Source organism: Chironomus tepperi, unplaced genomic scaffold (genome assembly GCF_022539635.2).
Source record: "Chironomus tepperi strain 1889 unplaced genomic scaffold, CSIRO-AGI_Ctep_v1 contig_472, whole genome shotgun sequence".
NCBI lineage: Eukaryota > Metazoa > Arthropoda > Insecta > Diptera > Chironomidae > Chironomus > Chironomus tepperi.
The window spans coordinates 522,712-549,456 of NW_027226594.1; the positions used below are offsets into that span (position 1 = coordinate 522,712).

At 33.2% G+C, this 26,745-nt stretch overlaps 1 protein-coding gene across 8 annotated transcripts in view; it reads right to left on the reverse strand.

Annotated features, from left to right (window-relative positions):
- The window catches only part of Ca-alpha1T (Ca[2+]-channel protein alpha[[1]] subunit T), a 179,530-nt gene that overhangs the window by 123,038 nt on the left and 29,747 nt on the right, over positions 1-26,745 (reverse strand). For all 8 annotated transcript variants that reach the window (XM_070651939.1, XM_070651937.1, XM_070651935.1 and 5 more), the window contains exons 2-3: positions 9,214-9,731; positions 7,110-7,831 (exon numbers count right to left, since the gene is read on the reverse strand). In XM_070651939.1, coding sequence (XP_070508040.1) covers positions 7,110-7,618 — 509 coding nt within the window. In that variant the 5' untranslated portion in view covers positions 7,619-7,831; positions 9,214-9,731. The remainder of the gene's footprint in view (positions 1-7,109; positions 7,832-9,213; positions 9,732-26,745) is intronic.

The window sequence follows — 26,745 nt, forward strand, 5'->3', positions numbered from 1 at the left end:
CTTTTATATGCTTGCAAATTGCAAAAATTTTGATATTCATGAAATTTGTTGGGAATTTATTCTCAAAAAATATGAAAATCGAGAAAATTTGGTGAAATTAATGACAAGGAAAAGTATCCATGGATCCATCTTTATCCACAGTCTCATGGGAAATGAAAATATCAAAATTATCAATTTTGTTTTCAAAATCATTCAAGACAACTTTAATAATGCACAAATTTGTGAAATTTTGAGTGCCAAAGACTCAAATAAGCCTAATTTGCTGTCCACTGCTGTTCGTGATTCAAAAAATCTTGGAATTGTTAAACTTTTGTGTGAATTTAATCAAAAATATTTCAAGTCTGCCGAGTCTGCCGAGCAATTAGAATTAAAGAATTTGATTAAGAACAGAAATTTAAATTATCGTAATATTTTGCATTATTGTGTTGAGCAACATGACGTTGGATTACTAAAAACAGTCTGGAATGAAGTCAAGGACATTTTTGGAGGCTCTGTAAAGTCAATTGTGTCAGTTCTTTATGTATCTGATGACAGAAATTATTATTTTATTTGGCATAATGATATTTTGACAATTCTTGAACTTGCTGCAGGTTGCAATGATGTTGAGTTCCATGAAGCTCTTTGGAAACTGTTGCATGAAAGCTTTACAGCACACGAGCTCAAAGCATTCATTTTATGGAAAAATGATGAAAAAATTGGTAAAGCTGTGGAAATGATTGAAGAATATCAAATTGGTAATGACGCATGTTCTGATTTTGGAAGCTTTAATTTTCCAATATCTTACTATGTTGATCATGATCCTTATGATTACAATCAGCAGTATAACATTCAACAAACTATTAACTTTGTTTATAAAGCTTTTGGTGCTTCAAACTTAGAAGTCATAAAGTGCACATTTCAACATTTTGGAAAAATTTTAACAAAAAATGAATTTGTACAAATTTTGACATTCAGAGGACATGGTTTTTTCCTTTATAATAAGTCTAAAAGTCTAGAAACACATAAATATTTATGGGATATATATCGACAATACTTTACTTTAGCAGACATTAAGTATTTCGCTGATATAATTTTCTCTCAAGTTCTTTGCAATTCTGTAACAATTTCTAATGAAATCTTCAATTTTACATGGAATGAAGTCATTAAAGAAGCTGTAGATATCATGATTCCTGCTTTAGAATATCAAACTCACATCATTTGTGCCGCCATTGATGAAAAAGACTCAGAATTACTAAAGAATGTTTGGACAAAAGTTGAAAATATTTTTAAAGTACAAAATTTGACAAAAGATTTTAAAAAATTTATTTTTAAACAAAGTATATTCAGCAATGCTTCTCAAATTGACGATGTTAAAGTCCACGAAACTTTATGGAATCTTTTATTGACAACTTTTGAAAATCACGAAGAACTTAAAAAAATTTAATTCAAAAATATGGTTATTATGGCTGTTATATAGCAGATATATTTAAAACTAACGACACTAATGTTGTTGAATTTTTAATAAAAATTCTTGAAGAAAATTTCACAGACATTCAGGTAGAACAGTTGATGAGAGCAGATGTAGCTATTCTACACAATTTACTTAAATATAATCGAAATAATTTAAATGTTTTTGAAATTTGGTGGATTTTTTTAAAAAAATATTTAAAACATCTCAAGAATTTGTCAAATTTCTGGAAATTAACGACTTTTTTACACAAATTTTCAAATTTGGAAATCATGAAATTCTTGAATTTATGTTTGATGACTTGAAATCATTCATGACTCGTGAAGAAATTAAGATAAATCTATTACATATAAGAGAATGTAATAAAAATGTTTTGCATGTAGCACTTGAAAGAATCAATGATATTGAATATAAATACGCATGGCAATATATCCACGAATATTTAAATAAAGACGAAATTTTCAATCTTTTAAGGCAAGTTGATTATTATTATAGATCATTCCTATTTTATGTTGTTATGGAATGTTCAGTAGAATTAATTGACATAACATGGAGTGAAATGAAAAAAGTTTTAAGTTATGAGGACCAATATAACTGTTTAAAACAAAAACATTATAATTATGGAAATTTATATCAATCTATACCAAAATATGATCAAAGAAATGATAAAAAGTTATTATGGATTAAAAATATTTTTAAGGAATACAAAATTAGAATTAAAGAATGTAAAACAAGCAACATTTATCGAATGCCAAAATATTACTAGAATTACTCTTCATCAAACATGGTGGATATTGTAATTTAAGTAGTCCAAAGTTCCTTCCGCTTATAGCGGAATGACAGAAAGAAGGACAGAAAATGACCTAAATTATGTTAATGTATGGGAAAAATTCGTTCATAAGCTACTTTGTATCAAGTCTGTTAATAAATAGAGTATATTAAGTCAATTTGTATGTTCCTTAGTGTATTAAATTCTGTTCTACGTTTATAGAACTAATTCAACAAAATTTCAGATACTTCTATAGCATATAAGTGCCTTGTTGGTCGAATAGGTAAGGTGTTTGGTTCAAATTTGGTGTGGTAACTCGATGGTCGTCAGTTCGAATCCAAACCATTTCCAAATTTGTTCTTTTTCGGAAGTTAAGATATTTCGACTGCTTAATTTATGAAATTTTGCCTATATTGGTGCTCTGAGCCTCGTTAAAGCTCTATGACACGTTAGAGCTCAGAACCACATAAGGGTAAGGAAACGGGGTCTGAAACTTTAAGTGAAGCTAGAGAGACAAAAGGGATCGAGAACAAATAGAACTTTGTCGGGACACAGAAAATACAGCAGACGGCGGCCCTATCTTATGGTCTGAATACGTGTAAATTCGTGGCTTTTTATGTAAGTCATTTTCATTTTATCTCCTCTCATTTTTTTAGTACTCACGCCGATAAGTGTATTAGCAAAATTGTAGAAAATTGCAAAAAAAAACTTTTCACCGGCAACATAAACGCAATGCTGAACAAGGCAAGAAACATACATTCAAGAGAAGCAACAAAAAAAATTAATTTAATTCGATATCATTTTTCATTGTGTTAAGAACGTGGAAAGGAAAGAAGAGAAATGTTGTCTTCATGTTACGCTATTGTGGAAGTACGTGTAAAAGTGTAAATGGTAAAGCGCGAGGTAAATTTTTCACGCTTAAAAGCTATCTGAACGTTTTTTTCTTTTTTCTCCCCCTTTCTATGAGTTTTTTTTTATAGAGCATCGGTATTTTGGACTAGGGATGGGAATTTGATGAGCTTTTGGGAGAAAATTGGAATTTTTGGAGATTTTCGAATGGATGTCCGTGAAATTTGAATCGAATGCGTGAGTTTTCTAAGCTTCCAATTGAAGGAAGACACGATGAGTTCCTAATTGACTGTTCTATTGGCTGGGTAGCATTTGAAAAAGGTTGTGTAGTTCGGTTCCGTCTTGGTTCCGTCTTGGTTCCGTCTCGGTTCCGTCTCGGTTCCGACTCGTTTCCGACTCGGTTCCGACTCGTTTCCGACTCGGTTCCGACTCGTTTCCGACTCGGATCCAAATCGGTTCCGACTCGGTTCCGTCTCGGTTCCGCCACGAGTTCCAAAAATCAGGACCGGAATTTCGGAAAAGCATACATAAAATTGAGCCAAAACAAGCAGTTACGGTGTCGCCATGACCTTCGCTACTTTTCGTAGACAAGGCTACATAGCAGAACCCTAGCAACTATGTATGTTGTTCTGCTTAAATTGCCCACCCCTTGACATCCCTTTTTTGCCTCCATATTCATAAAAACATACTACAATCGATGCTAATAAACGAATGAAGCATAAATATAAGAACTTTTTTCATGGAACATTTCACTAAGTTGAATTGACGATTGCTATGATTATGTTGATTTCATAAATTTTCAAATGATAAGACGATAGAATCATCTTCATACCATGTCAAGTACAGTAAAATTTGCTTATTACATTTAATATGAAGGAATAAGAGTCAAACATGTCATGTTCAAGAAAGAATCGTGAATGCAGAAAAAGAAAAATTTTTAAAATTAATTTAAATTTTACAATAAAATAACGAAAATGAGGAAAAAAGTAACAAGAAGATGAATGATTAATGGAGTTCCATGTTGATTTCTTTTTAAACACCTGGGCCTCCTATACCTCTTTCATTTCAATTTAGAAGTTTTTATTCTCTTCCTAATTTCACAAAATGAAAATTAATTTCATTTATTAGACTTTTACATTTGTTTTCAAACATAAATAAAAAGCTTGTGGAACGTGGGTTAAGAAGAAGGTTTTATTTTTATTCAAAAAAAGAAGCTTGGAATTAGTCAGGGGTGAGTATTGAAAAATGGATCGAGTGAGTCTCATTAAAGTTGAGCGAGTCTCATTAAAGTCGAGCGAGTCTACTTAGGATCGAGCGAGTTTCATTAGGGTCGAGCGAGTCTCATTAAAGTCGAGCGAGTCTCATTAAAGTCGAGCGAGTCTCATTAAAGTCGAGCGAGTCTCATTAAAGTCGAGCGAGTCTCATTAAAGTCGAGCGAGTCTCATTAAAGTCGAGCGAGTCTCATTAGGATCGAGCGAGTCTCATCAAGGTCGAGCGAGTCTCATTAGGGTTGAGTGAGTCTAACCAAGGTCGAGCGAGTTTCATTAGGGTCGAGCTAGTCTCATTAAAGTCGAGCGAGTCTCATTAAGATTGAGCGAGTCTCATTAGGGTCGAGCGAGTCTCATAAAAGTCGAGCGAGTCTCATTAGGGTCGAGCGAGTCTCATTAGGGTCGAGCGAGTCTCATTAGGGTCGAGCGAGTCTCATTAGGGTCGAGCGAGTCTCATTAGGGTCGAGCGAGTCTCATTAGGGTCGAGCGAGTCTCATTAGGGTCGAGCGAGTCTCATTAGGGTCGAGCGAGTCTTTGTATTTTTCACTAACTATATTTTATTGCTCAGAAACTTTTAAGTAATTTACCTCTCGAGGATTCTCTAATTATACCAAAAAAATCCTTAATAGAAAACTAAGCATCCATTCCTCACCCCTGTTCCCAATGGAATTAAAAAGAAGCTCAACATTTTACCCTCATTTCAATTGTTGAGCGAAACATGATACCGATGCGATTAAAAATTTACAATATTTACTTAACAATGAGATTTTTTTTGTTCTTCTTGTCTTGCGATTGACTCGCAATGCATCGTATTCTCTCTAGAGCTCTGTTCAGGTTGTGAGGATTATTCGTCTGTCAAGCAATTCAAAATGTCAACTACAGGCGGGGTTTGTTTCTATCAAAATTTATATTTAATATTCGTAGAGTAAATAACAAAATTTTTTTGTTATTTAATCTTTTTTGAATTTTAAATTGACTTTGGGATGGAATTATTCATCGGAAGGATGCTTATTTTGAGGCAGAGTTGCAAAACAGGCACCTGTGACAGGAAAAAAACCGTACAAATTCTTGGTAATTTGTATGGTTTTTCTTTTACAAAATTGACAACTAATATAGGCGAAAACCGTACACATTCATGATAATTTGTAAGGTTTTGTAAGAAAATCCATACGAACTCCCAAGAATTTGTACGGTTTTAGCTGTATTTGTATGGTTTTTTTCAAAATTTTACAAATTATCTAGAATTTGTACGGTTTTTGCCTATCACAGATGCCTGCTTTGCAACTCTGTTTTGAGGAATGGTATGAGGATATCTGATTGTATTTAAAAACAGAGTTTTTTAGGGCAATCAAATTTTAAAATCATCATAAATCAGCATTATTGCTATCTGTACTGTCGTGTAAATTATTTTATTGCATAGCTATATAAAGATCACAGATACAAGCAATCTGACGAGCAATGAAACAAAATGTCTGATAAAAAAGTTTAATTGGCCATTAATTCAGCACTTGCTGTTCGGCCAATAATATCCAGGCCATTGTGGCAGCTCAAAATAATTAAGGCAAAATATAAATGTAAATATACCCCAGAATATTCAATAAATGCATCAATATAAACATCAAATAAATTCAAATTATCGTTAACCAAAAATTATTTGATTTATGCTGGGGTCAAACGCATTCATATACGATTAAATTGAATTATTGTAGGCGTTAAATGCCTCCTGTGTGCACTGGATGATCAACAAAATATTCAATAAATTTTACACAATTGAGTCGATTTAATTAAGAGTGGTGAAATTTTATATATTTTTTTGGAATCAGAATTTAGGAGAAATTGTTAAATTTATAAGGGGTTGGGGAGGTGCGTGATTTTGGATTTTAGGGGGTTAGCTGATTTTGAGTGGTACCTTACTGATAAGTCACTATTATTAAAGGTTGTCAAGGCCGACACTGAGACCGAGACTTCGCGAATAGTCTCGAGATTTCCCGAATAGTCCCAAGACTTCCCGAATAGTCCCGAGACTTTTCGAATAGATCCGAGACTTCCCGAAACAGACCCGAGACTTCCCGAATAGTACCGAAACTTTCCGAATAGTCCCGAGACTTCTCAGACTTTTCAGATAAGTCTCGAGACTTCTCTGAATAGTCCCAATACTTCCCAAATAGTCCCAAGACTTCCCGAATAGAACCGAGACTTTCCGAATAGTATCGAAACTTTCCGAAGAGGTCCGATACTTCCCGAAGAGGCCCGATACTTCCCCAATAGTCCCGAGACTTCCCGAATAGTCCCGAGACTTCCCGAATAGTCCCGAGACTTCCCGAACAGTCCCGAGACTTCCCGAATAGTCCCGAGACTTCCCGAATAGTCCCAAAATATGAAAATAGATGTTATATCCATGTAATACTCATCAAAAGAACTTCATATTCAGTAGAGTAAGTAAGTAACCAGTACCTCACATCCATTTACAATTATACAACCTAAACCATTGTTAAATAAAGTCTATCCAGTTTGAAATCCAATTTCAAATTAAAAGCTTTCACCATTCCATCTCCATAGCTTATCCCCCTATCAATTGTCAAAATACATTATTTATGAGACAAAAACATTTTCATTCAACCTGTGTCTTGTGTTCACATACATAGAAAAAAAGTCCCATAAAAGTCTATCCAAGCAACAACAACAACAAAAAAAAAGTCAATAAACTAACTTTGTCGTTATCCGTAGTAGAACGAGAGTAAAATATTTTAAAATATATAAAAAAGGAGATACTTATGGATTTGTGATGAGTTGCAGACACCAATTACGTGGCCTAGCTTCTTGACTTAAATATCTAAATGAAAATTCCACAAAGCCCGGATATGGGAGATTTGGTTGACCCGATGATGTACTGGTTGTATCATCTCCACTGCACGTACTTGAACCACTACGACTACTTACATCACTTGATGATGATGATATTGATGACTTGTGACTATGACTACGTCTTCGGCCATTTGTACCATTAAGACTTGAACGTTTATGTCCACTTAATGGTACACCATAATAGCTTATATTATCGCCTGTATCACCAAACTTACCATAGTAGCTACAATCACTAGCACGTCGTTGTCCACTCGTGCTCTTTTGTTGTTGTTTATGTTGTTGCTTATTACTATTCTTAATGCTATTATTTCGGACAAAATTGTTACTATTATTGTTATTATTATTCGATATTTTCCCCGTTGGCTGTTGAAAATTTGTTTCACTTTCCATGTCCGATTCGGAATAAGTGTTATAATTCATGATGCTTTTGCATTTACAATGGATGTATGTCAGTAATGTGATTAGTGTCACTGTCTAGCACCCCTTTTTTGAAGAATGTGACTGAATGAAAATATATTAACTTAAGTAAGTGTTTTTTTGTCTTCAAGATGCTTCACTCAATCTTCTTGAGGATGTTTTTTTTTTCTTCTGTCTATGCTTGTGAGCTTTTCCGTTCGTCTCTTAAAGCTTCTTCTATTGTTGATTTTGGTGCGTATGGAAAGAAAAAAGAAAAAATTGTCGTTAATTTTGCTGAACACGTATCAGTTTAATTAAGCACATGTTTTGCCATTTTTTCTTTCCTATTCCACCAAGTTCCACTTCCTTATAATCCTTATTATTAGATACAATTGTTGTATATCGATGGGAAACAGAGTCAGGAATAGGAAAGAAATGTGTTTACATGTTGTTTATTATCTAAATATGTATTTATGCTTAAGGATAATGGCAAGGTTGCTTCTGTGTCTGAAGAGTCATCAGGAATTATTATCAAATTAAATTGTTGTTTATTTCGATAAAATTCAACTCATGACTCTTTTCTACCTCATTGTGTCGTCTTTTGTGAGATTCTCATGCATACAATTTATGCATATGTAATGGGTGATTCTGTGAAGTGATTTGATGATGATTATGTTGATTGTTGACTTGGTTTGAGGAGTTTGGATGAGAAATTGGAAAGAAAAGCTTGGTTGGATTTGTAAGCAAAATGAATTTGAAAATAGCGGGAAATATGAAATTCTTTGAAAAATTGTATTTTTATCTGGAAATTTACACTATTTGTGATGTATTTTGATTAGAATTAACTAAAATTAATGCAAAATTGGTTAATCTTCTATATCCTTATACATACTGTACAGTTTAAGAGCAATGAAGTTGATTTTAACAAGCAGATGTTTATTGTTTGACGATTGTAAACAAACTAAATATTTCTATGAAAAGGGCTTGCAACTATGAAAGAGTAAAATCAACTAATTGAAGTTGTGAATGCAATTCAAATTCTAAATCACAGTTGACATATTATTAGCATATTTTAACCAAATTCATCTTTAATTGATGAAGTTTAAGCAAAATTGAACGAAATTTAATTGATTTCAGCATAATTTGCTCAATTTCTTCTACTTTACATGCTTGAATCTTGACAAAGAACGCAGGGGAAAATCAGCTAATTTTAGCATAAATCTTCTTAATTTGTTCGAAATTCACTTAATTTAATGAATTTCTTAGGTTTTACAAACTTGAATAATAACAAAGAACTCAGGGGAAAATCAACTAATAGAAGTTGCAAATACGGTTCAGGATTTGAACATTGAAATGACAGTTAACATGTTGTCATCAAAAATCTTCTTAAATTGCTCCAAAATTCACCTAATTTACTCAATTTCTCTAGTTTACAAGCTTGAAAGATTCACGAATATGAACAACTACCTCAAGGGAACATATGCAGCACAATATCAACTAAAACCACCATCTTTCATCTCAACCAAAAATTTCATTTCCTCCCCTCCATAGAATCACCCATATGTTAACAATTCATGTAAAATTTAATTAAACTTAAGTAAAATGCAAGTCATACATACAAATTAATATGCGACATTACGATGCTGATACTCTATAACCCGCATGACTTCTTCCATGTATGATGTGCTCTATCTATCTTAAACTTCTTCTTCTGTTGCTATGTATATGCTGTCAGCATTAACTTTATTACTGTTGTTGTTATCTCTTATGCATTAAAGCAAAATGAACAAAGGCAGCCATCTGCAAACATCATTCAATTCCTGAAAAGGTGTATATGCAAATGTGATGGCTGCTGCTTTCTACTAGTTCGCTCTTTGTCTATGATGTTCCTTCCTTATAAATGAAAAAAATTATGCCTCAAGGTGCAACTAAGTGAAGCGTACGATAATGATGACACACCGAACTCACGTTAATGTTGATTATGAGGAAAATGATGACAATGATGGCACATATATGCTATATTTATATGTGTAAATGTGTGTGTGACATACACGTGATGATAATATATGCTCGGTTGGATGCTTCTTATGATTATTTAATTCAGGATGTCACTACTATGATTTACACTCTCTAGGGTCTGCAAGAGAACGAGATGAACAAAAGTATTCCGTTAAATAAAAATGTAGCATGTAAATTGAAATAAATGTAGAGGCAGAGACACACATTTAATAATCGTAATGAAAAAAGGAATGCAAAAAAAAATTCTCTTTTTATTATTTTCAGTACTCCCTCATGAATGTATTAAGAAATTGTTCTCAAAATGTTTGCTGTCTATATGGAAATTTATAGCTTTTCGCACATTGCATAAATTTATGGATGTATGTAGATACAATATTTGAGCGGTGTTTGAGCTGAGTTTTTGATGCGGGAATAATTTTTGAGCAGGTTTGTCGTAAGGTGGATTAATATATAGTTAAGGTAACAGATACTTATGATGCACGATGCTAAAATGGTCAAGAATGTGACCAGAAGATAACGACACCGAATAAACAAAACACGTTATAACTAGTTAATGGCAAATTAATTTCCAGTTAATGACTAGTTCTAACGTATTTTTGTCCACTCGAGGACTTGACTTGAAGTCAAGCACGACAGTTTCAAGTTAATTTTGAATAGATGAGAAAAATGTTTGTCTGCTTCAATTGTTGCTTATGGCCAGTCAGTAATTCTTTATACCTAGGCTAGCTAGGAATCACTACATTCTAGGTCAGTGGTGAGCAACCTTTTATTTCAAGCTGTACACCTTGATGGTAAGCTTAGATAGAAATTGCACATGGCAAACTATTCATAGCTTTTCCAAAAAATTTGGAAACACACTAGAGTTTTGCGGAACATAGGTTGTCCGCCACTGGTCTAGGCTTTCTTAGCAATAGCTTGTTTTGTAATGAGTCTAGGTCTATTTATAACTATAATTATTTCCAATATTCTTAAGAAGGTAGGTGGTTTAAGCTTGGTTTAGGCAAGTTTCGTTGAGCCTAGACGGGATAAGCCTAGCGACTTCATGTCTATTTAAAAAATATCAATTTGTGACTAGTCGACCGTGCATCTACAAATTATAACTATTGTAGAGTTTGCAATCAGACATACGGTCGACTAGTCGCAGCTTGTTCCACTTGGGAAATGAGTAATCGATTCAAAATCAGGCTCTAGACAATCGAGATACTTGATTTGATCCCGGATTTAAGATGAATGCAAAGAAAAGGATTCGAACTAAGTCTAGCATCAAATCAAATTCACATTAGCCTGGAATCAGTTTATTGATCGATTAACCATTTGTGCTATTCTAGATATCAAGTAACTGGAGTATTTAGTATTGAGTATGAGTAAATCATCAATTCCTGCACATGACATTCCATTAAATGCGTTCCATTCTACAGCTGATTCACATATAACTTCATCAGACTTCCTTTCAGAAATACTTCAAAGCAAAATAATTCGATCTTATTATTCACTTGCGTTTCTACATAATCGACATTCACTTCCTTTACTTTTCCTACTCATCTAATGCACAGCTCATACGTATGCATGAACAATGAATGTTTTATTATATATCAAGCAATATCAAGAACTAAGAAGAAAAAAAATGTCTGACTCATCATCATCATTTCCTTAAAAAAAAAATTTTTGCTTTGTTGTCATGGGATTTATAACTTTACGTAGTACTTTTGATTATGATATGAAACTATGCATGATATATGAACGCATTCAATAAATCGCCATCTCACACTACTTGTTCCTTCAATTTATACAGCCAGCATTCATATTTGGTACGTAAAAACCTCACATCATAAATTTCTAGCATTATTCAATCATATATAAACATTTTTTTCCAATATTTCATACGTAGCATGTATGTAGACACAAGAAAAGAGAGAACAAAAAATGTACTTCCATAAGCATCATCATCGTCTGTAATGTATGCGCGACAGGAAGTATTTTGAAAGCTGATACTGCTTCTCCATCAGATGATTTATGTGGATTAAAAAATATTTGAATTTTTTCTCTTTTTTTTCGGTATCATCAATCCCGGGAAGCACAGGATATGGGAATGATCGATAATTTGACTCCAGGCTGACTTGACTGTGGCCTGGGGGGATCTCTGTCCTGAGTCCGGATTTCATGGAATCTGGTCTAGGACCATTAGCCGATTTCTCCAATACTGGAACTTTCCGGTATAAGTTCAATACTAGTATGGTACAGTGGTATGTCTGGTATGGCAAAGTGGTATGCCGATGCCGTACCATTGATGAACCATCGTACCACTATACCGTACTAACAGTTCACCATTTGGAGTTCCATTCGCACCATTAGCAACATAGATGAAGCATTGACACCATTGATGTACTGTTGGCACTATTGTTGTACCATTGGCATCATTAATGCATCATCGGTGTATGTTTGGTAAGGTATACGCACACAGCTGAGAATTACCAGATCTGCCACTATACCACATCAGTGACATGCCTATACCGTAACGTACCATGCTGTACCCAAGCTGCACTAGTACCAAAGAAATCATTCCCAGAGATCCACTGACCTATACCCGCATTTACACCATTTCAACCTCCATGTGCCTTCCGGGAATAAAATTGAAATATTTCAGTTTGTTTTTCCTTCCTTCCTCTAGCCCATATAGGAACATTTTTTGCTGATCTTTAAGGGAAAAGAAAAAATTGTAAATCGATGAATTTATTGAAAGGAAAAAAATCATTGATTTGGAGACGGTATTGACATCAACAAATTTATAACGTCAATCAAGATTTTCCAGTCAATTCGGTTAATGATTTTATCAAAAATGTTGAAATGTTTGCGCGTGTTTTTGATTAAAGTATTTATTAGGCATGCTTTTAGAACTTTACTGAAGGGTAAATAAGTTGGTGGATTAGTAAAAGTTGCTGATTGAAAGATTATCTAATGGTAGAGATTGTCATCTACTTTAGGTTATATAAGCTCATCTATAAAGCGCGTAATCTTTGAAAATTCTATATCCAAAATTACTTTTGGTCAGAACTCAAAGTCGACTCGGATTTTCTATGAGAAAGTATTCTGTACTCCATACATTCGAGTCGATTTTGAGCTTTTAAGTCTTCTTCTTAGGCCATTCTTAGGAATCGAACCTAATAATTAAAAACCACACAAAAACTTTAACCTAGACCTGCAAAAGTTAATATCCCCTAGCAGACAAGACAACGCTTTGCAACATCCGAATAACATAAGCCGGCTAATCAATACCAAATTCAGTACCAGGACGGATTGACTCTGACCTTTTTCACGAGTCCATAAAAATGCAATATTGCAACTTTAATGCAACTTTAATGGTAAAGTATTTAGGATCAATTAGCCGACTTGTAAAATTAGGAACCGTACAAATTAACCAAAATAAACCAAATTCATCGAATGAACGGTTGTTGACAGACACAGTTGCATTTGGTATTGGAAATTGGCCAGTGATATGGCCAGTTTCAGGCTTCATCTAAGGGAGGCCATGGATAACAATTAATCCGTATGGCCAGCGAAGTAAGTAAGTAAGTTCGCTAGTAAACCAAATCCAAATCTAACAAAATAACCAATCCTAATCCAAATTTCATTCCACGACTGACTTAATCCTTCAAATTATCTACCAATCCGTGGTAATCTGAACTTGTAAATTGTATATTTATGACACTTTCCACACTTTTCTCTAATAAATATTAAATTTTTTTATGCGCTTAATAAACCTAAAGCTAAAAATCCTATTATTGTATTATCGAAAAAGACTACAACTTTATAACACAGCAATAACGGCAAAAAAACGTGAGTCTATTGTTGCTACACAATTTTTTCCCGTCCCTATCAAGAGCCGTACGAAAATCCTAGTCATCAAGTTTTTAATAATGTTAAGTCCATCTGAAATGTAGAACAAGTTCATTGTGGTAACGATAAGTCAGTGATGGACAACCTATGAGCCGCGACACACCTGTCTCACGACAAGATATTTGGAAATGCCTTGAACCGTATTCAGTGTGTGGTTATATTCGAGGCATACCAAAAAAGTGTGTCGCAGCACACAGGTTACCCTCCACTGAGATAGGAAGAGAAATTGAAATTTTTCTAGGACAAAAAAAGCGTATCCCAAAAAAAATTTCTATGTTGTGACAGCTTTTTGTTTACAGGCGTCAACAGAATTGGTTTTCAGTTGTAAAAACACCACAGGATGATTGATATGTTGGTTGGATTATCTTCAAGTAGTTTCTTTTTTGTTGAATATATAAGATATTGCCTTTATTCAGCTATATTGAATACAAGCAGTAGATCTAGGACAGTTGTGGGCAACCTGTGTTCCGCGGCACATCAAAAATGATTGAAAATGCCACAAACCGTACGCCGTGTGCGGTTTCGGTCAAGGTTTACCATCAAGATGTACCGCGGCACACAGGTTGCCAACTCCTGATCCAGAATAATAAAAAAGTGGCAGTAATGCTGTGTAATATATAGAAGAAGTTCATAAAAAAAATTATTCAATCCGTTATATGTTGTCAGCTATGGAAACTCTTTATCATGTATGATGATAAGATTAAACTTTTTTTTCGAGAGTGAGAAATAGGGCAGCAAAGGAGCTTTTGTTTATGTTCACAAGCTGGTTTTTTGCTTTGTTTTTGTTATTTTGGGATTGCTTGTTTTTATGAATATGCTGATTTGTTGTTGTTCTTTGAATTTATTTTGATTTTACTAAGTGTCCTGTTTTTTTACTGAACGTGCTTTTAAGGAAGTACTAGAATTTTGTACCTTTGAAGATGGACCAGATTTTTGTTAGTGAATGATTTTTCGAAAATGTACTAGAATTTTGTTACTGAACGTCCTTATGAAAATGTACTAGAATTTTGTTACTGAATAACTTTTTGAAAATGTACTAGAATTTTGTTACTGAACGTCCTTATGAAAATGTACTAGAATTTTGTTACTGAATAACTTTTTGAAAATGGACTAGAATTTAGTTACTGAACGTCCTTTTGGAAAATGTACTAGAATTTTGAAGTTGGACGTCCTTTCAAAAATGTACTAGAATTTTGTAACTGAGCGTCCTTTTCGAAAATGTACTAGAATTTTGTTACTGAACGTCCTTATGAAAATGTACTAGAATTTTGTTACTGAATAACTTTTTGAAAATGGACTAGAATTTAGTTACTGAACGTCCTTTTGGAAAATGTACTAGAATTTTGAAGTTGGACGTCCTTTCAAAAATGTACTAGAATTTTGTAACTGAGCGTCCTTTTCGAAAATGTACTAGAGTTTTGTTACTGAACGTCCTTTGTGAAAAAGTACTAGAATTTTGAAACTGAACGTCGTTTTTGAAAAAAGTACTAGAATTTTGATACTGAACGTCCTTTATGAAATGTACTAGAATTTTGTTACTGAACGTCCTTTTGAAAAATGTACTAGAATTTTGTTGCTGAACATTCTTTGAGTATTTTCCAACCAAATTCTTAAAACACAATTAACAATGACTATTAAATTCAACAATAATTCCTACAACTCAACAACCAACAATGCCCCAGTTCACACAGAAACCTCTTAAAAGCCACAAATGGTCACACATACATGATTCATGCTCATGAGTGGAAAGGAAGTGAGGAGGTTGGGGTGGAAAATGATAAAAGAAAATAATTTTTATCTGCACATTTCTCGCATTTGTATCATGACAAATGAGGTTTTTTGCTCCTTTTTGCTACAGGTGACCTTAACACACAAAAGAGTGGAACCTTGCCATTCAACCTGCACATTTCGGTCATACACGGATGAATAAAAACGAATAATGTACGCAAACAGGATATACAGGATGATGATAATAAATAAATTCACAGAAAAGAGCATAAAGCTATAGCTGTGTCTTTTTTTATCTCGAGCGGAAAAAATTGGAAGTGAAAAACGTGGGTCGTGAGTAAGGTGAAGGCAGCAGCAATCTTTTGACTACATATAATGATGATATGAAATGTATTTATGGAATGCTTTTAGTATCATGTCAACTTTTGGTATCGTTGCTTCATGTCCTGAATGATTTTGTGTAGGTGAAGCTCATCTATGCTGTATATATTTACTGAAAAAGGAGATTAAGCTGTTTCATATTTTATTTCATGCTATGGTGTCTTTACTGCACCGATTTATACTGCTGCTGCTACTGCCTTTAAGATCCAAGACTCAAATGATCATAAATTTATGTTTCTGCTCATAAAAATCGATAAAATTTTAATATTTTCTTCAACTTTATGGCGGATTTTGTTCTCTTCCGAAAACTCTTTTACTCTGGGTATTTTGGCGGAGCTTAACATTGCTTGTATGTTAGACAGTCTGGATTGTTGTCTGTCTGGGGTATTGAATGAATTGATTTTTGCACTTGTAAGTTTGTTTGTATTGAGAAATTGAAGAGTTGTGAGCATTTGATCTGGGGATTAGTTGCTCTCAGTAGCACAAATCTGTCAGTAGAGTCAAAATCCGTCTCCAGGCTGACGTGGCTCTAACTTGAACCGGCTTTAAACAGTATGCCACAGTCACATCGGCCAAGTGCCGGATTTTTGAGCAATTCAGGTGTTACAAGCACAGTTAAGTACAGTAAAGTACAGTAAAGTACAGTAAAGTACAGTAAAGTACAGTAAAGTACAGTAAAGTACAGTAAAGTACAGTAAAGTACAGTAAAGTACAGTAAAGTACAGTAAAGTACAGTAAAGTACAGTAAAGTACAGTAAAGTACAGTAAAGTACAGTAAAGTACAGTAAAGTACAGTAAAGTACAGTAAAGTACAGTAAAGTACAGTAAAGTACAGTAAAGTACAGTAAAGTACAGTAAAGTACAGTAAAGTACAGTAAAGTACAGTAAAGTACAGTAAAGTACAGTAAAGTACAGTAAAGTACAGTAAAGTACAGTAAAGTACAGTAAAGTACAGTAAGTAATTCATTCCTACCTAGTCTTCAACCCTACCTAGTCTTCATCCCTACCTAGTCTTCACACTACCTGAATCCCTACCTAGTCTTCACCCCTACCCAACCTCCACCCCCATCCAAAAAATGCACTCCAATCATCCATACCCAATAACATTTCCATACCCAACATAATCTCATATTCCCTTGTTGCAGAAAAATAAGAAGTTGGACCTTCTGTAAACTTTCATTTGTAAGAGATTTATATCGATTTAATTCGGCGCCCAAATGTCTTATTCCAGAACAGAACAGAAGAAAAAATTGTAGCAAGCATAAAGATGTGCCTTTAACTAAATGATATACTTTACTTTATTAAAGGCAGTCTCGAAAAAAATAATAATAATAATTTTCTTTTGCAAAACTTCAATGGATGTCGCGCGTAATTTTTATTTCCCAGTGGCTGAGGTTAGTGGTTTAACTTCCTCGTAATTGAGATAAACTTGAGTGAGCATGAAATTTATGTGAATTGGGAGAACACTTTATAGAGTCATCATTTGAAGATTTTTTTTTTTTGAGTGCATATTCTTATTGTAATTGCGGTTAGAAGATGTAAAGGAGCACGAGGAAGCTTTCAAAAATTTGAAAAATTGTTTTTTAAGGGGTCGTTCACTTATGGGGTTTATCATCATATATTATTATGTGGGAGGTTTGACTGTGTATGTCACAAAATGCTCATTAATGAGGGATTGAGTAACAGGGAGGGTTGCATGGAAGGGTAATGAGGAACAGGGATGGAAAAGTGGAGTAAAAGCAAGGGTCAGACACTCCAGTGGTACAGTACTGTACTTGTTGAATTTACATGAAAGTACAGTAAGTACAATAAGTAAGGTACTGTACCACTGGAGTGTATGATCCTTGAGTTAATGAGATTTTGTGAAGGTTCAAGAAGAGTTTTGCCTGTTGGGGGTCAAAATAGATTAGGTTGGATCAAGAAGCACCAGGGAGGAATAGAGTGATTCAAAAAGTATCAGTGAGAAATGGATAAGGTCAGAAAAGGAACAAGAGTTCTCAAAGAGAGTCAGGATATGTCAAGAATGGTCAAGTAGGATCTGTGATGGTTAGAGATAGTCAGGAAAGATTAAGTAAGATCAAAGAGGAACAGGGAGAATTAAGTAGGGCTAAGTAGGATCAGAAAATGTCAGAGAAGAACGGGAAAGAACAGTGAAGGGTAAGCAGTAATATGGAAATCAGAGAGATACAGAGAACATCAGAAATAATCATGTAAGGTCAGAAATTGTAAGAAAGAGACAGGAAGACTTAGTTAGAATCTGAGATTAACAATGAACAACTCAGAGATCGAGAGAAACAACAGAGAAAGTCCTGAAGGATCACGAAGGATTAAAGAGAAACATGGAAGGTCAGAGAGGGTCATGGAAGGTCTAAGAGGATCAGGGATAGAAATAAAGGATCAAGACAGGGTCAAAGAAGAACAAGGAAGATCAAAAAAGAACAAGGAAGGTCAGAAACTGACTGAGGATTCAGGAAGCATTCGAAACGGTCAGAGAAGGATCAAACTATCCAAAAAAGTGACTAAAAAGAACACAATACGACATAAAAGAACAAAGAGAGACAGAAAGCTTCCAAAAGGATCAATGATTAATTAGTATGAGCAATCTTTGCTCAGGACTAAGCTCTTCATTTCGAAAATTCATCATTAGACATCATAAATGAACGACCCCCTTAAGAAATATTAAATTATATAGCAGCACGAAGGAGAAGAAAAAAAAAATCCGACAGGAAGTTATTTCGATGTTTTTAGAGCAGAATTTAAAGTGATAAATTATGAAAGAGATTTAAGTTATGAGGCTGTATATTATAGGCTTTAATACAAATATATTGCAATAGCTTTGAATGTTGTTCATTTTATTTGATAGGATGATAGCATTTTAATGTTAGGGGATAATTTTAGAAATTCTAATGGAACTGGTATTGGTAAATGCCATAAAATTTCTATCAAGCACTTTCCAAATGTGTGGTTTTCATATTTAGAAGTGCTTGTTAAATACAAATTTATGAGCTAGTGAGAATTTAGAGCTTATGGCGAGTACTTATGGTAAATATTCATGTCAATTTTAGTTCCGTAAACTCAAACAAATCTTCTTCTAATAGCAATCAACATCAGACTGAAAAGTTAGGAAAAGTTTCAATTTCAATCAAAGTAATTGCTTAAATATATAAAAAAGTTGGGTTTTAGATAAATTTCTATCTCGATTAAGCTCTAATGAGAGAACTAAGAGTTTGGATGATCAACAAGGGGTCATTTCGGAAGCATGTAATGATACAGGGACTGAACTGTATGGATTATGATTCTGCAGACCAGAGGGGGTAACCTGTGTGACTTGTCATACTGGTACTTAGCCAAACAATTTTGGAAATACTATGAACCTTATGCGGTTTTGATCTAGAAACATCTAGGGTTGCCATAATCTGCAAGAGGATATTGAGTCCCCCGAATAGCACAAGTCGATCCACAAATTGATTCAAAATCCGGCACCAGGCCTGCGTGATTCTCTTCCTTCTGACGAAGGTGCACGAGGACCAATTGCTGCATTTAGAGTTCGTCGAATGTTGGATCTGTCTTTAATAATTTCTCATGAGCTCTTGGATACTCAAATTTTGTCAGATTTAAACCGGATCCAAAACAAAGTCACAGTCACAGTCACGTCAACCTCTGATCTGTCACGCCTGAGATCAGGGGACCCAACATCGAAACGCTCCCCAAACCTTATCGTCCTCGTTTAACATTAAATGTTCACATATTCATTCAATCCATTTGCTGTAAATTTCTTCAAACAAAATTCATAAAACACGATTATATTTCTGTTTACCACAAAAAAAGAACTCTTGAAAAAGAACATATCTTGATGGAATCACATTTGCATAAGAGCATAAAACAACAAACTTGGGGAGAAACTGTTAACATTTGTCCACAATGTTAATGCTCATTAAAAGCATTGCTCCGTAAAAAAACAAATAAACAGAACAGAAAATTTCCTCTTTTTTATTTTATGGCAAATGAATAGCATCCACAGTAAGGTCTGTCTTGCAGTTTGAAGGCCAAACAGATGAGGCTGAATAGACTGTAGCCAGTTTTTAAAAAGCAAACAAACAAATTTAAACATTTTCAAGTATGAAATGCGTTTATGGATGTAATGTTGATTTTATTAGTCATATAAAGCAATCGAGAAACTTCTTCCTTCTGTTTTCATGTAAGGAACAAATACTTTCATCCCTGGCACAAAATGCCAAGATTTTTCATCTTTTTCATGTGTGATTGTTCACTCAAAAGTAAAAACATGAGAAAAAAGTTGGTGCTTAGATTGTTTAGCAAGATTTGAAAGGAATTGTCAGCCATTTTGTCTTATTTTCAATTGATTATTAGCTTTGGAATCAAGTTTGAAAGATTAAATGGTTGGCAAACAACGTGTGCCACTTTTTTAAACAGAAATACACAAAAATTATTGGAATTTGAAAGCTTTAGATGCGTTTTTGAGTTGAAAAAGTTTTCGAAGTGAGAAAAATTTTCCGAAATTTTCGAAAAAAGTTTGATTTTGAATTTTGACGGTTAGGATTCTGGTGTTAAGTTCAATTCAAAGCTGGAAAGACTTTGATTTTCTGTGAAACCTAGTCCAGGACCAGAGCTACGTCAATCAAAAGCTGGAATTTCGCCTTTTCAACGCCATGTGCTTTTCAAGCTTTTGATTATTCTTGTATCTTCCTTAACATTATCCTCTTAATCCTCAATGTTAATTCAATTTCCCCCAAACACTTCTTAAAATAATTCATTATATCTTCAGCAATCAAACAACTTCCCCCTTCAGATATGTCTACAAACTTGACACCAATTCATGCCTTTCACAGAATCCCCAACTGAAATGCTTCATGTTTGTTCCTTTTTTTGTAGCAACAATCATGTTAGATGAAATCAAAAGAACTAAGAAAAAGCTGAGGGAAAAGAAATTGAAAAGAAATTATTGACAATAAATAAATGAATGTTGGACGTGAAACTTTTTAATTTGATAAAAGAGAAATGTTGCTTGTCAGCCGAAAAAAGAATAACAAAGAAGAAACTGAGAAGCCCAGATTGTTATGCATTGAGTGGAAATATCAACAACAAGAGGCACAACTTAACAAATTGTTTATAGAAGACCAAAATGGAAATAGAGAATTAATTTTTGTACTTAAAATTGTTGAAATATTTTCATTGCGTAAAAAGAAGGTAAAAAGGTAAGAATGGCAATAGGAAGTACATTAGGGAGGAACAACTTTCTACTAGAAGCTACTAGTTACATTAAGGTAAGCTCATTTACCAACAATCCCCACCTCCAATTCTAAAATGCAAGAATTAATCCGGATCCATTCTACAAATTGAACAATAGACCTAAAGTGTAAACAGCACTGAATTGTAAAATGAAGTCATCTCTAATGGGGATCGTTCTCTTGTTACGTAACGCTCTTGAGGGAATGTAGGGAGTCTTGGGAGTCTTGGGAGTCTTGGGAGTCTTGGGAGTCTTGGGAGTCTTGGGAGTCTTGGGAGTCTTGAGAGTCTTGGGAGTCTTGGGAGTCTTGAGAGTCTTGGGAGTCTTGGGATTCTTGGGAGTCTTGGGAGTCTTGGGAGTCTTGGGAGTCTTGGGAGTCTTGGGAGTCTTGGGAGTCTTGGGAGTGTAGAGAGCGGAGGGAAGGAAGTAGGGAAAGGAGTGATTTTGAGGAATGGTTAATACGTTGTCACACCATGTTATCGTTTAGAAAATTGTTTCGTCGATTCTTCTCGTTACGTAATTAATCCACAAACCCCAACCACTTTCCTCGGTCTAGTATAAATTGAAGCTAATGTAAGGCATGCAAGTCACATGCCACGAGAATGAAAAGCAAGAAAGCCAATTGATTTTTTTTTGGTTCTTCTTACTTTTCCATCCTTTCATTGTGAATAAGCAAGAATATAGCACAGATATGGATGCTGCAAATACACACATATACAATGAAAAATTGACAACCTCATGAAAAAATCCTTTTTTTGAAGGATCAGATTTTCCACCTGAAAATTTCCCATCGCTTTAAGACTTTCACATTCACTTTCACACATTTCCGTGACTATTCCTTAATGGATGTGAATGTGAATGTAAATGATGCGCAACAAATAAAATCGAAAAAGGTATGGAGGAAATGAAAAGAAAGAAAAAAGATACGTGAAGGACTGACTGAATGATTGACATCAACTTCCAAAGACATGTCATCAAGAAGACAATAATATAGTCATTGATATTTGTCTACTATTGGATATAAAACTGTGAATAAATTTGTGAGTATGATTTTCGAATAGATTTTCACTTATCATGACACACAAATCAAGTGTTTGGATGGTGGATATCTGGGGTAAGGTAATAGGCTGATTGAGTGCTGTTTTGATTGAGTTTGAAGCTTTTTGAGTGAAATTTGAGGAGTTTTGTGAAGGTTTTTTGAGTTTGTTTTGAATTTTTAACGGAATTTTTTCAATTTTCAACGGAATTCCTCAATTTTCAACGGAAATCCTAAATTTTCCACTGAATACATCATTTTTTCACTGAACGTACAAGATTTTTCACTGAATACACCAAAACATTTACTGAACGCACTTTTGTACCAAATCCCAAAAAATCATCATTTTTAACCTCAAAACTCCAATTTCCCATGTCCAACATGTTCATCTATCCCAAAAAACAAGATCCATTGACACACCCCGACTGCAAATCAAACAGGAAGAGGAAATAAAGCGTGAAAATAGAAGATTTAAGCTGTGATTGATTCTCAAAAGCTCTATGTAAATAAATTCTCACTTTTTTATGCAAATAACTGTGGAAACAAATCCGAATGTAAAATTGGAGTTTTGAGAATCATTCAAAGATATGAAGGAAATAGCAAATCTTGTAGAAAAAACAAATAATCTTGAAATTTCATGTCTCCGTTTTGATCTCCGTCTTTATGCTTACTGTCTTCTGTCATCTCTTTTTCTGTTTGTTTTTTTCCCTCCTAATTTTCCATTTCCACTGTTTGTCTATCAACATCTTTTCTAATGTCTGTTAATCTTTCTTCCTCTAATCCAATGTCTCATCTGATTGTTTGCCCCGATTACATGGCTATTACATTAATTTTCTAAAGATCCACACAATACGATAAATTTCAAATGTTTTTTTGCTCTATACACAGTGACTCTAATTTGTTGGGGGAGCTTATTATTGTAAATCATCATACTGTTGAGCTAGTCGTTCGCCTTTTTATTGTTTCTCTAGTGGATTTTGCTGCTGCTGTGTGAAATATTGTGAGACTTTTTCATTTTCATTTTGAATGGAACTGGGAGTTTAGTGATCTAATTTAATTTAGAAAATAGAATTTTTTTTGTTACTGAATGTACTTTTGATGAGAAAATGTTTTGCTTCTTTTTTACTGAATTGACTTTTGATGCGAAAATGTTTTTTGCTTATTTTTTACTGAATGCACTATTAATGCAGAAATTTCTGCCTCTTGTTCACTGAATGCGCTTGTAATGTGAAAATATTTTGCTTCATTTCTACTGAATGCACTTAAGATGCGAAAGCATTTTTTGCTTCTTTTTTTACTGAACGAACTTTGGATGCGAAAACTTTCGCTTCTTTTTTACTGAATACACTAAGTATGCGAAAAATTTTTGCTTCTTTTCTAACTCAATGCTGACACTCTTGCAGATTCTTAATTCAATTTTTAAACTGAATGTACTTTAGATGCGAAAACTTTTTGGTTCTTTTTTACTGAATGCACTTAAGATGCGAAATATTTTGCTTCTTTATGTACTAAATACAGTTTGGATGCAAAAATATATTTTGTTTCTTTTTCTACTGAATTGACTTTTGATGTGAAATTTTATTTTTCCTCTTTTTTCACTGAATGCACTTTTGATGCGAAAGTGTTTTTGCTTCTTTTCTACTGAAAGTTCATCTAAAATGCGCCACAAACCACACATCCCAACCAATATTGCTCCACATTTTTTACCATTTCCATTGTTGCTCGTTTAATACAATTAGTTTGGGTCAAGGATTCTATTAATTGAAATTGCTCTTATCTGGCACAATTTATATTTTTTGTCTCGTCGTTGGATAGCTCATATTAGTTCACAAAACAGATTGAGAAAATCTTGATAGATGAGACAACGAGGAACAGACTCGTTCTGGTTCAAAAACAAAAAATTGACACTCAAAAAACTCGTGTTTCACATTCTTGCCATAGCTTCACTTTTACCTCATTTATTATATTTTATTCTATAATAAATTTTTTGTTAAATAACAACAAGTCAAAACGAAAAATAAGAGAGAGAAAGAGAGAGAGATTAAGACGAGATTGTGGAAAAATGTGAGGAAGAAAACGAAGGAAAAATTTACTTAAGTCGTATACTTGAACACATTTATCATTAAGAGTTAAGTAGAAGAAAAAAAAAGTAATAAAAAATTGTAAAAATGCAGGAATAAGAGGAGATATTTATCTTTTTAGAGACCAGGTAGTGGGTTTTGGGGGATTTTTGGAGTGGAATTTTTTAAAAAAAATTGATTAATTTTGCATCCAAAGTGCGTTCAATAAAAGAATGAAGCAGAAATTTTTGCATCCAAAATGTGTTCAGTAAAAAAATGAAGCAAAAGTAATTGCATCAAAGTTCCATTCAGTAAAAATGATACAAATGCTTTCGCATCGGAAGTGCGTTCCGTAAAAAAATGAAGCAAATATTTTTGCATCCAAAGTGCTTTCAGTAAAAAAATGAAGCAAATACTTTCGCATCGGAAGTGCATTCAGTAAAAAAATGAAGCAGAAGTTTTTCGCCTCAAAAGTGTGTTCAATAACTAAAACATGATTAAACTTCCATCAAAAACCCTAAATGACTCAATAAAGATCCAAAACAATTGCTCAAGTTCCCTCTGACGTCAATTAAACTTTCCATCGCTTATTACCATAAATAACTGTATTATTAAAAATTCTTCATCATCGAAAATTGTTCATTTAAATGCTAAGCAAATCACAATTTTTCATCGCCATAAGAACATGCTGCATAAAAATATTTTCAGCAAAGAAAATATTTTGATAAATCGAAGAAAAAGTTGTTTGAAGTGAAACAAAATTTGTGATTCTTACACTGTTGGAACTGACTTTATAATTTATAGGACTCGCTCATATTGATCGATTTTTGACATTTGAAGGGAAAAACACTTTAAGTTTTATTAATTGCATGAAATCTTGTTGTGTTTATTTCTTTCTAGTTCTTTGAACTAGGATGATGAATAGCTAGACGCAGTTTTTGAGGATTAGAAATATGGGAAGAAGTTAATCTCGGGAAATGGATTCGATTAAGTTTGATAGAAGGTGATAATCCATCAATTTTTCAATTCTTCAATTCAAATTGAATTCAAACTTGAACGTGACCGTTAAATTTCCTCATGTTCCATTTTTAACAAGAATTCAAATTTCAAATGACCGTTAAATTTTATTGACACATTCTCGAACAATATTCAAATTTTAATTGACCGTTGAAATGTCTTGACAAGAATTTAAATTCTAAACAACCGTTAAATCTTTCTTGTAGTGTTTTTCTCCAAAAAATTCAAATTTTAAATGACCGCTAAATTCTTTTGACTAATTTTTGATAAAAATTCAAATTTCAATAGACCGTTTGATTTTATTGTCATGTTTATGACATAAATTCAAGTTTTAATAGACCGTTAACATTTTTTGACTAACAACTTCTCTTGATTAATATATAAATAATTCCATGAACTTTTCAAAAATTTAATTAAAACTTCACTAAATTAAATCCAACCACGTCGGCAAACTTTATCTTAAAAAAAAAGATTTTATCCGTACCAAAACATCCAACAAACAATTTCTTTTTTCCAAAAGTCTGTAATAAGCAATAATCCAACATGTCCAATAAGAAACAAAATAAACAGAAAATTTTTCATAAGCTCATCCCACTGATTACAAACTCTTACCTCAACCCATATCATAGACCTTTCCATTTTTCTTCATTTTCATGAACAACAAACTTTTAATGAACTTAGTTAAGATAAAGTCTTAATTTAATAGAGTCGGTTACGAATTCATCTCGACCATAAAAATAAGAAAATAATTTTGTTATTAAATTACAGATCTTGAGGAAGTTAGATACTAATTAGAAAGAATCAATTTAAGGCATAGATTGCTGTATGCGATTTAAATAATTAATTAAATACTAATTAAATCCACATCCATCATAATTAGGGCAAAAAAAAATATGACGATATGAATTATGAGAGAGGATGTATAAGGTAGAAGAATGTGGAAAGTATCAATTATGGAGTCTTAAGGATTTGATGCAAGAAGAAGAGATTAACTTTTGAGTAGAAATTGGAAAATTTAATAGGTTAGGCCAATAAGGCATTTAAAACTTGAATTTCATCATAAAAAGGATTTGAAAGATTTAACGGTCAATTACAATTTAAATTCTTTTCAAAAATAGAAATTTTTACCGTCATTTGAAATTTGAATTTTTGACAAAAATGAAGCAAACTGAATGAAAATTTAACGGTCAAAATTATTTAACGGTCATTCAAGTTTTGAATTTGTCAATAATAGGTCAAATAAAAATTTAACGGTTATTTAAAGGTATGTTCAAAATGTGTAAAAATCTGTTGAATATGTTCAAAAGTCTTCAAATAATCAAAAAAATGCAATTTGATATTTAGTTAGTTGAAATTTAAATTTTCAAAAAGTCTCTAATCTTTCAAACAAAAATTCAAATTTTAGAAAGCCGTTATAATTGAAATTTTTAAAAACCGTTAACTTTTCAAAAGAAAATTCAAATCTAAAAAAGTCGTTCGAATTCAAATTTTGCAAAACCGTTATATTTTTCCATGAATATTAAACTTAAATCATTTTATTCGCAGCTATTCAGAACTATTCACATAAAAAATCATTTAATTTACAAAAAAGTCAGCATTATTCCAAGTCATTATTTAAAATTGACATAATGACATCCTCCATTAATTCCTTTCAATTACATCACAATTTACGTCAAAATTATTATCATTTAAATAAATCTCAATTTTCATCTCAATTCGTCCCAGAAAAAAGAAAGAAAATTAAAAAATTCAAGTCAAAAACATCTCT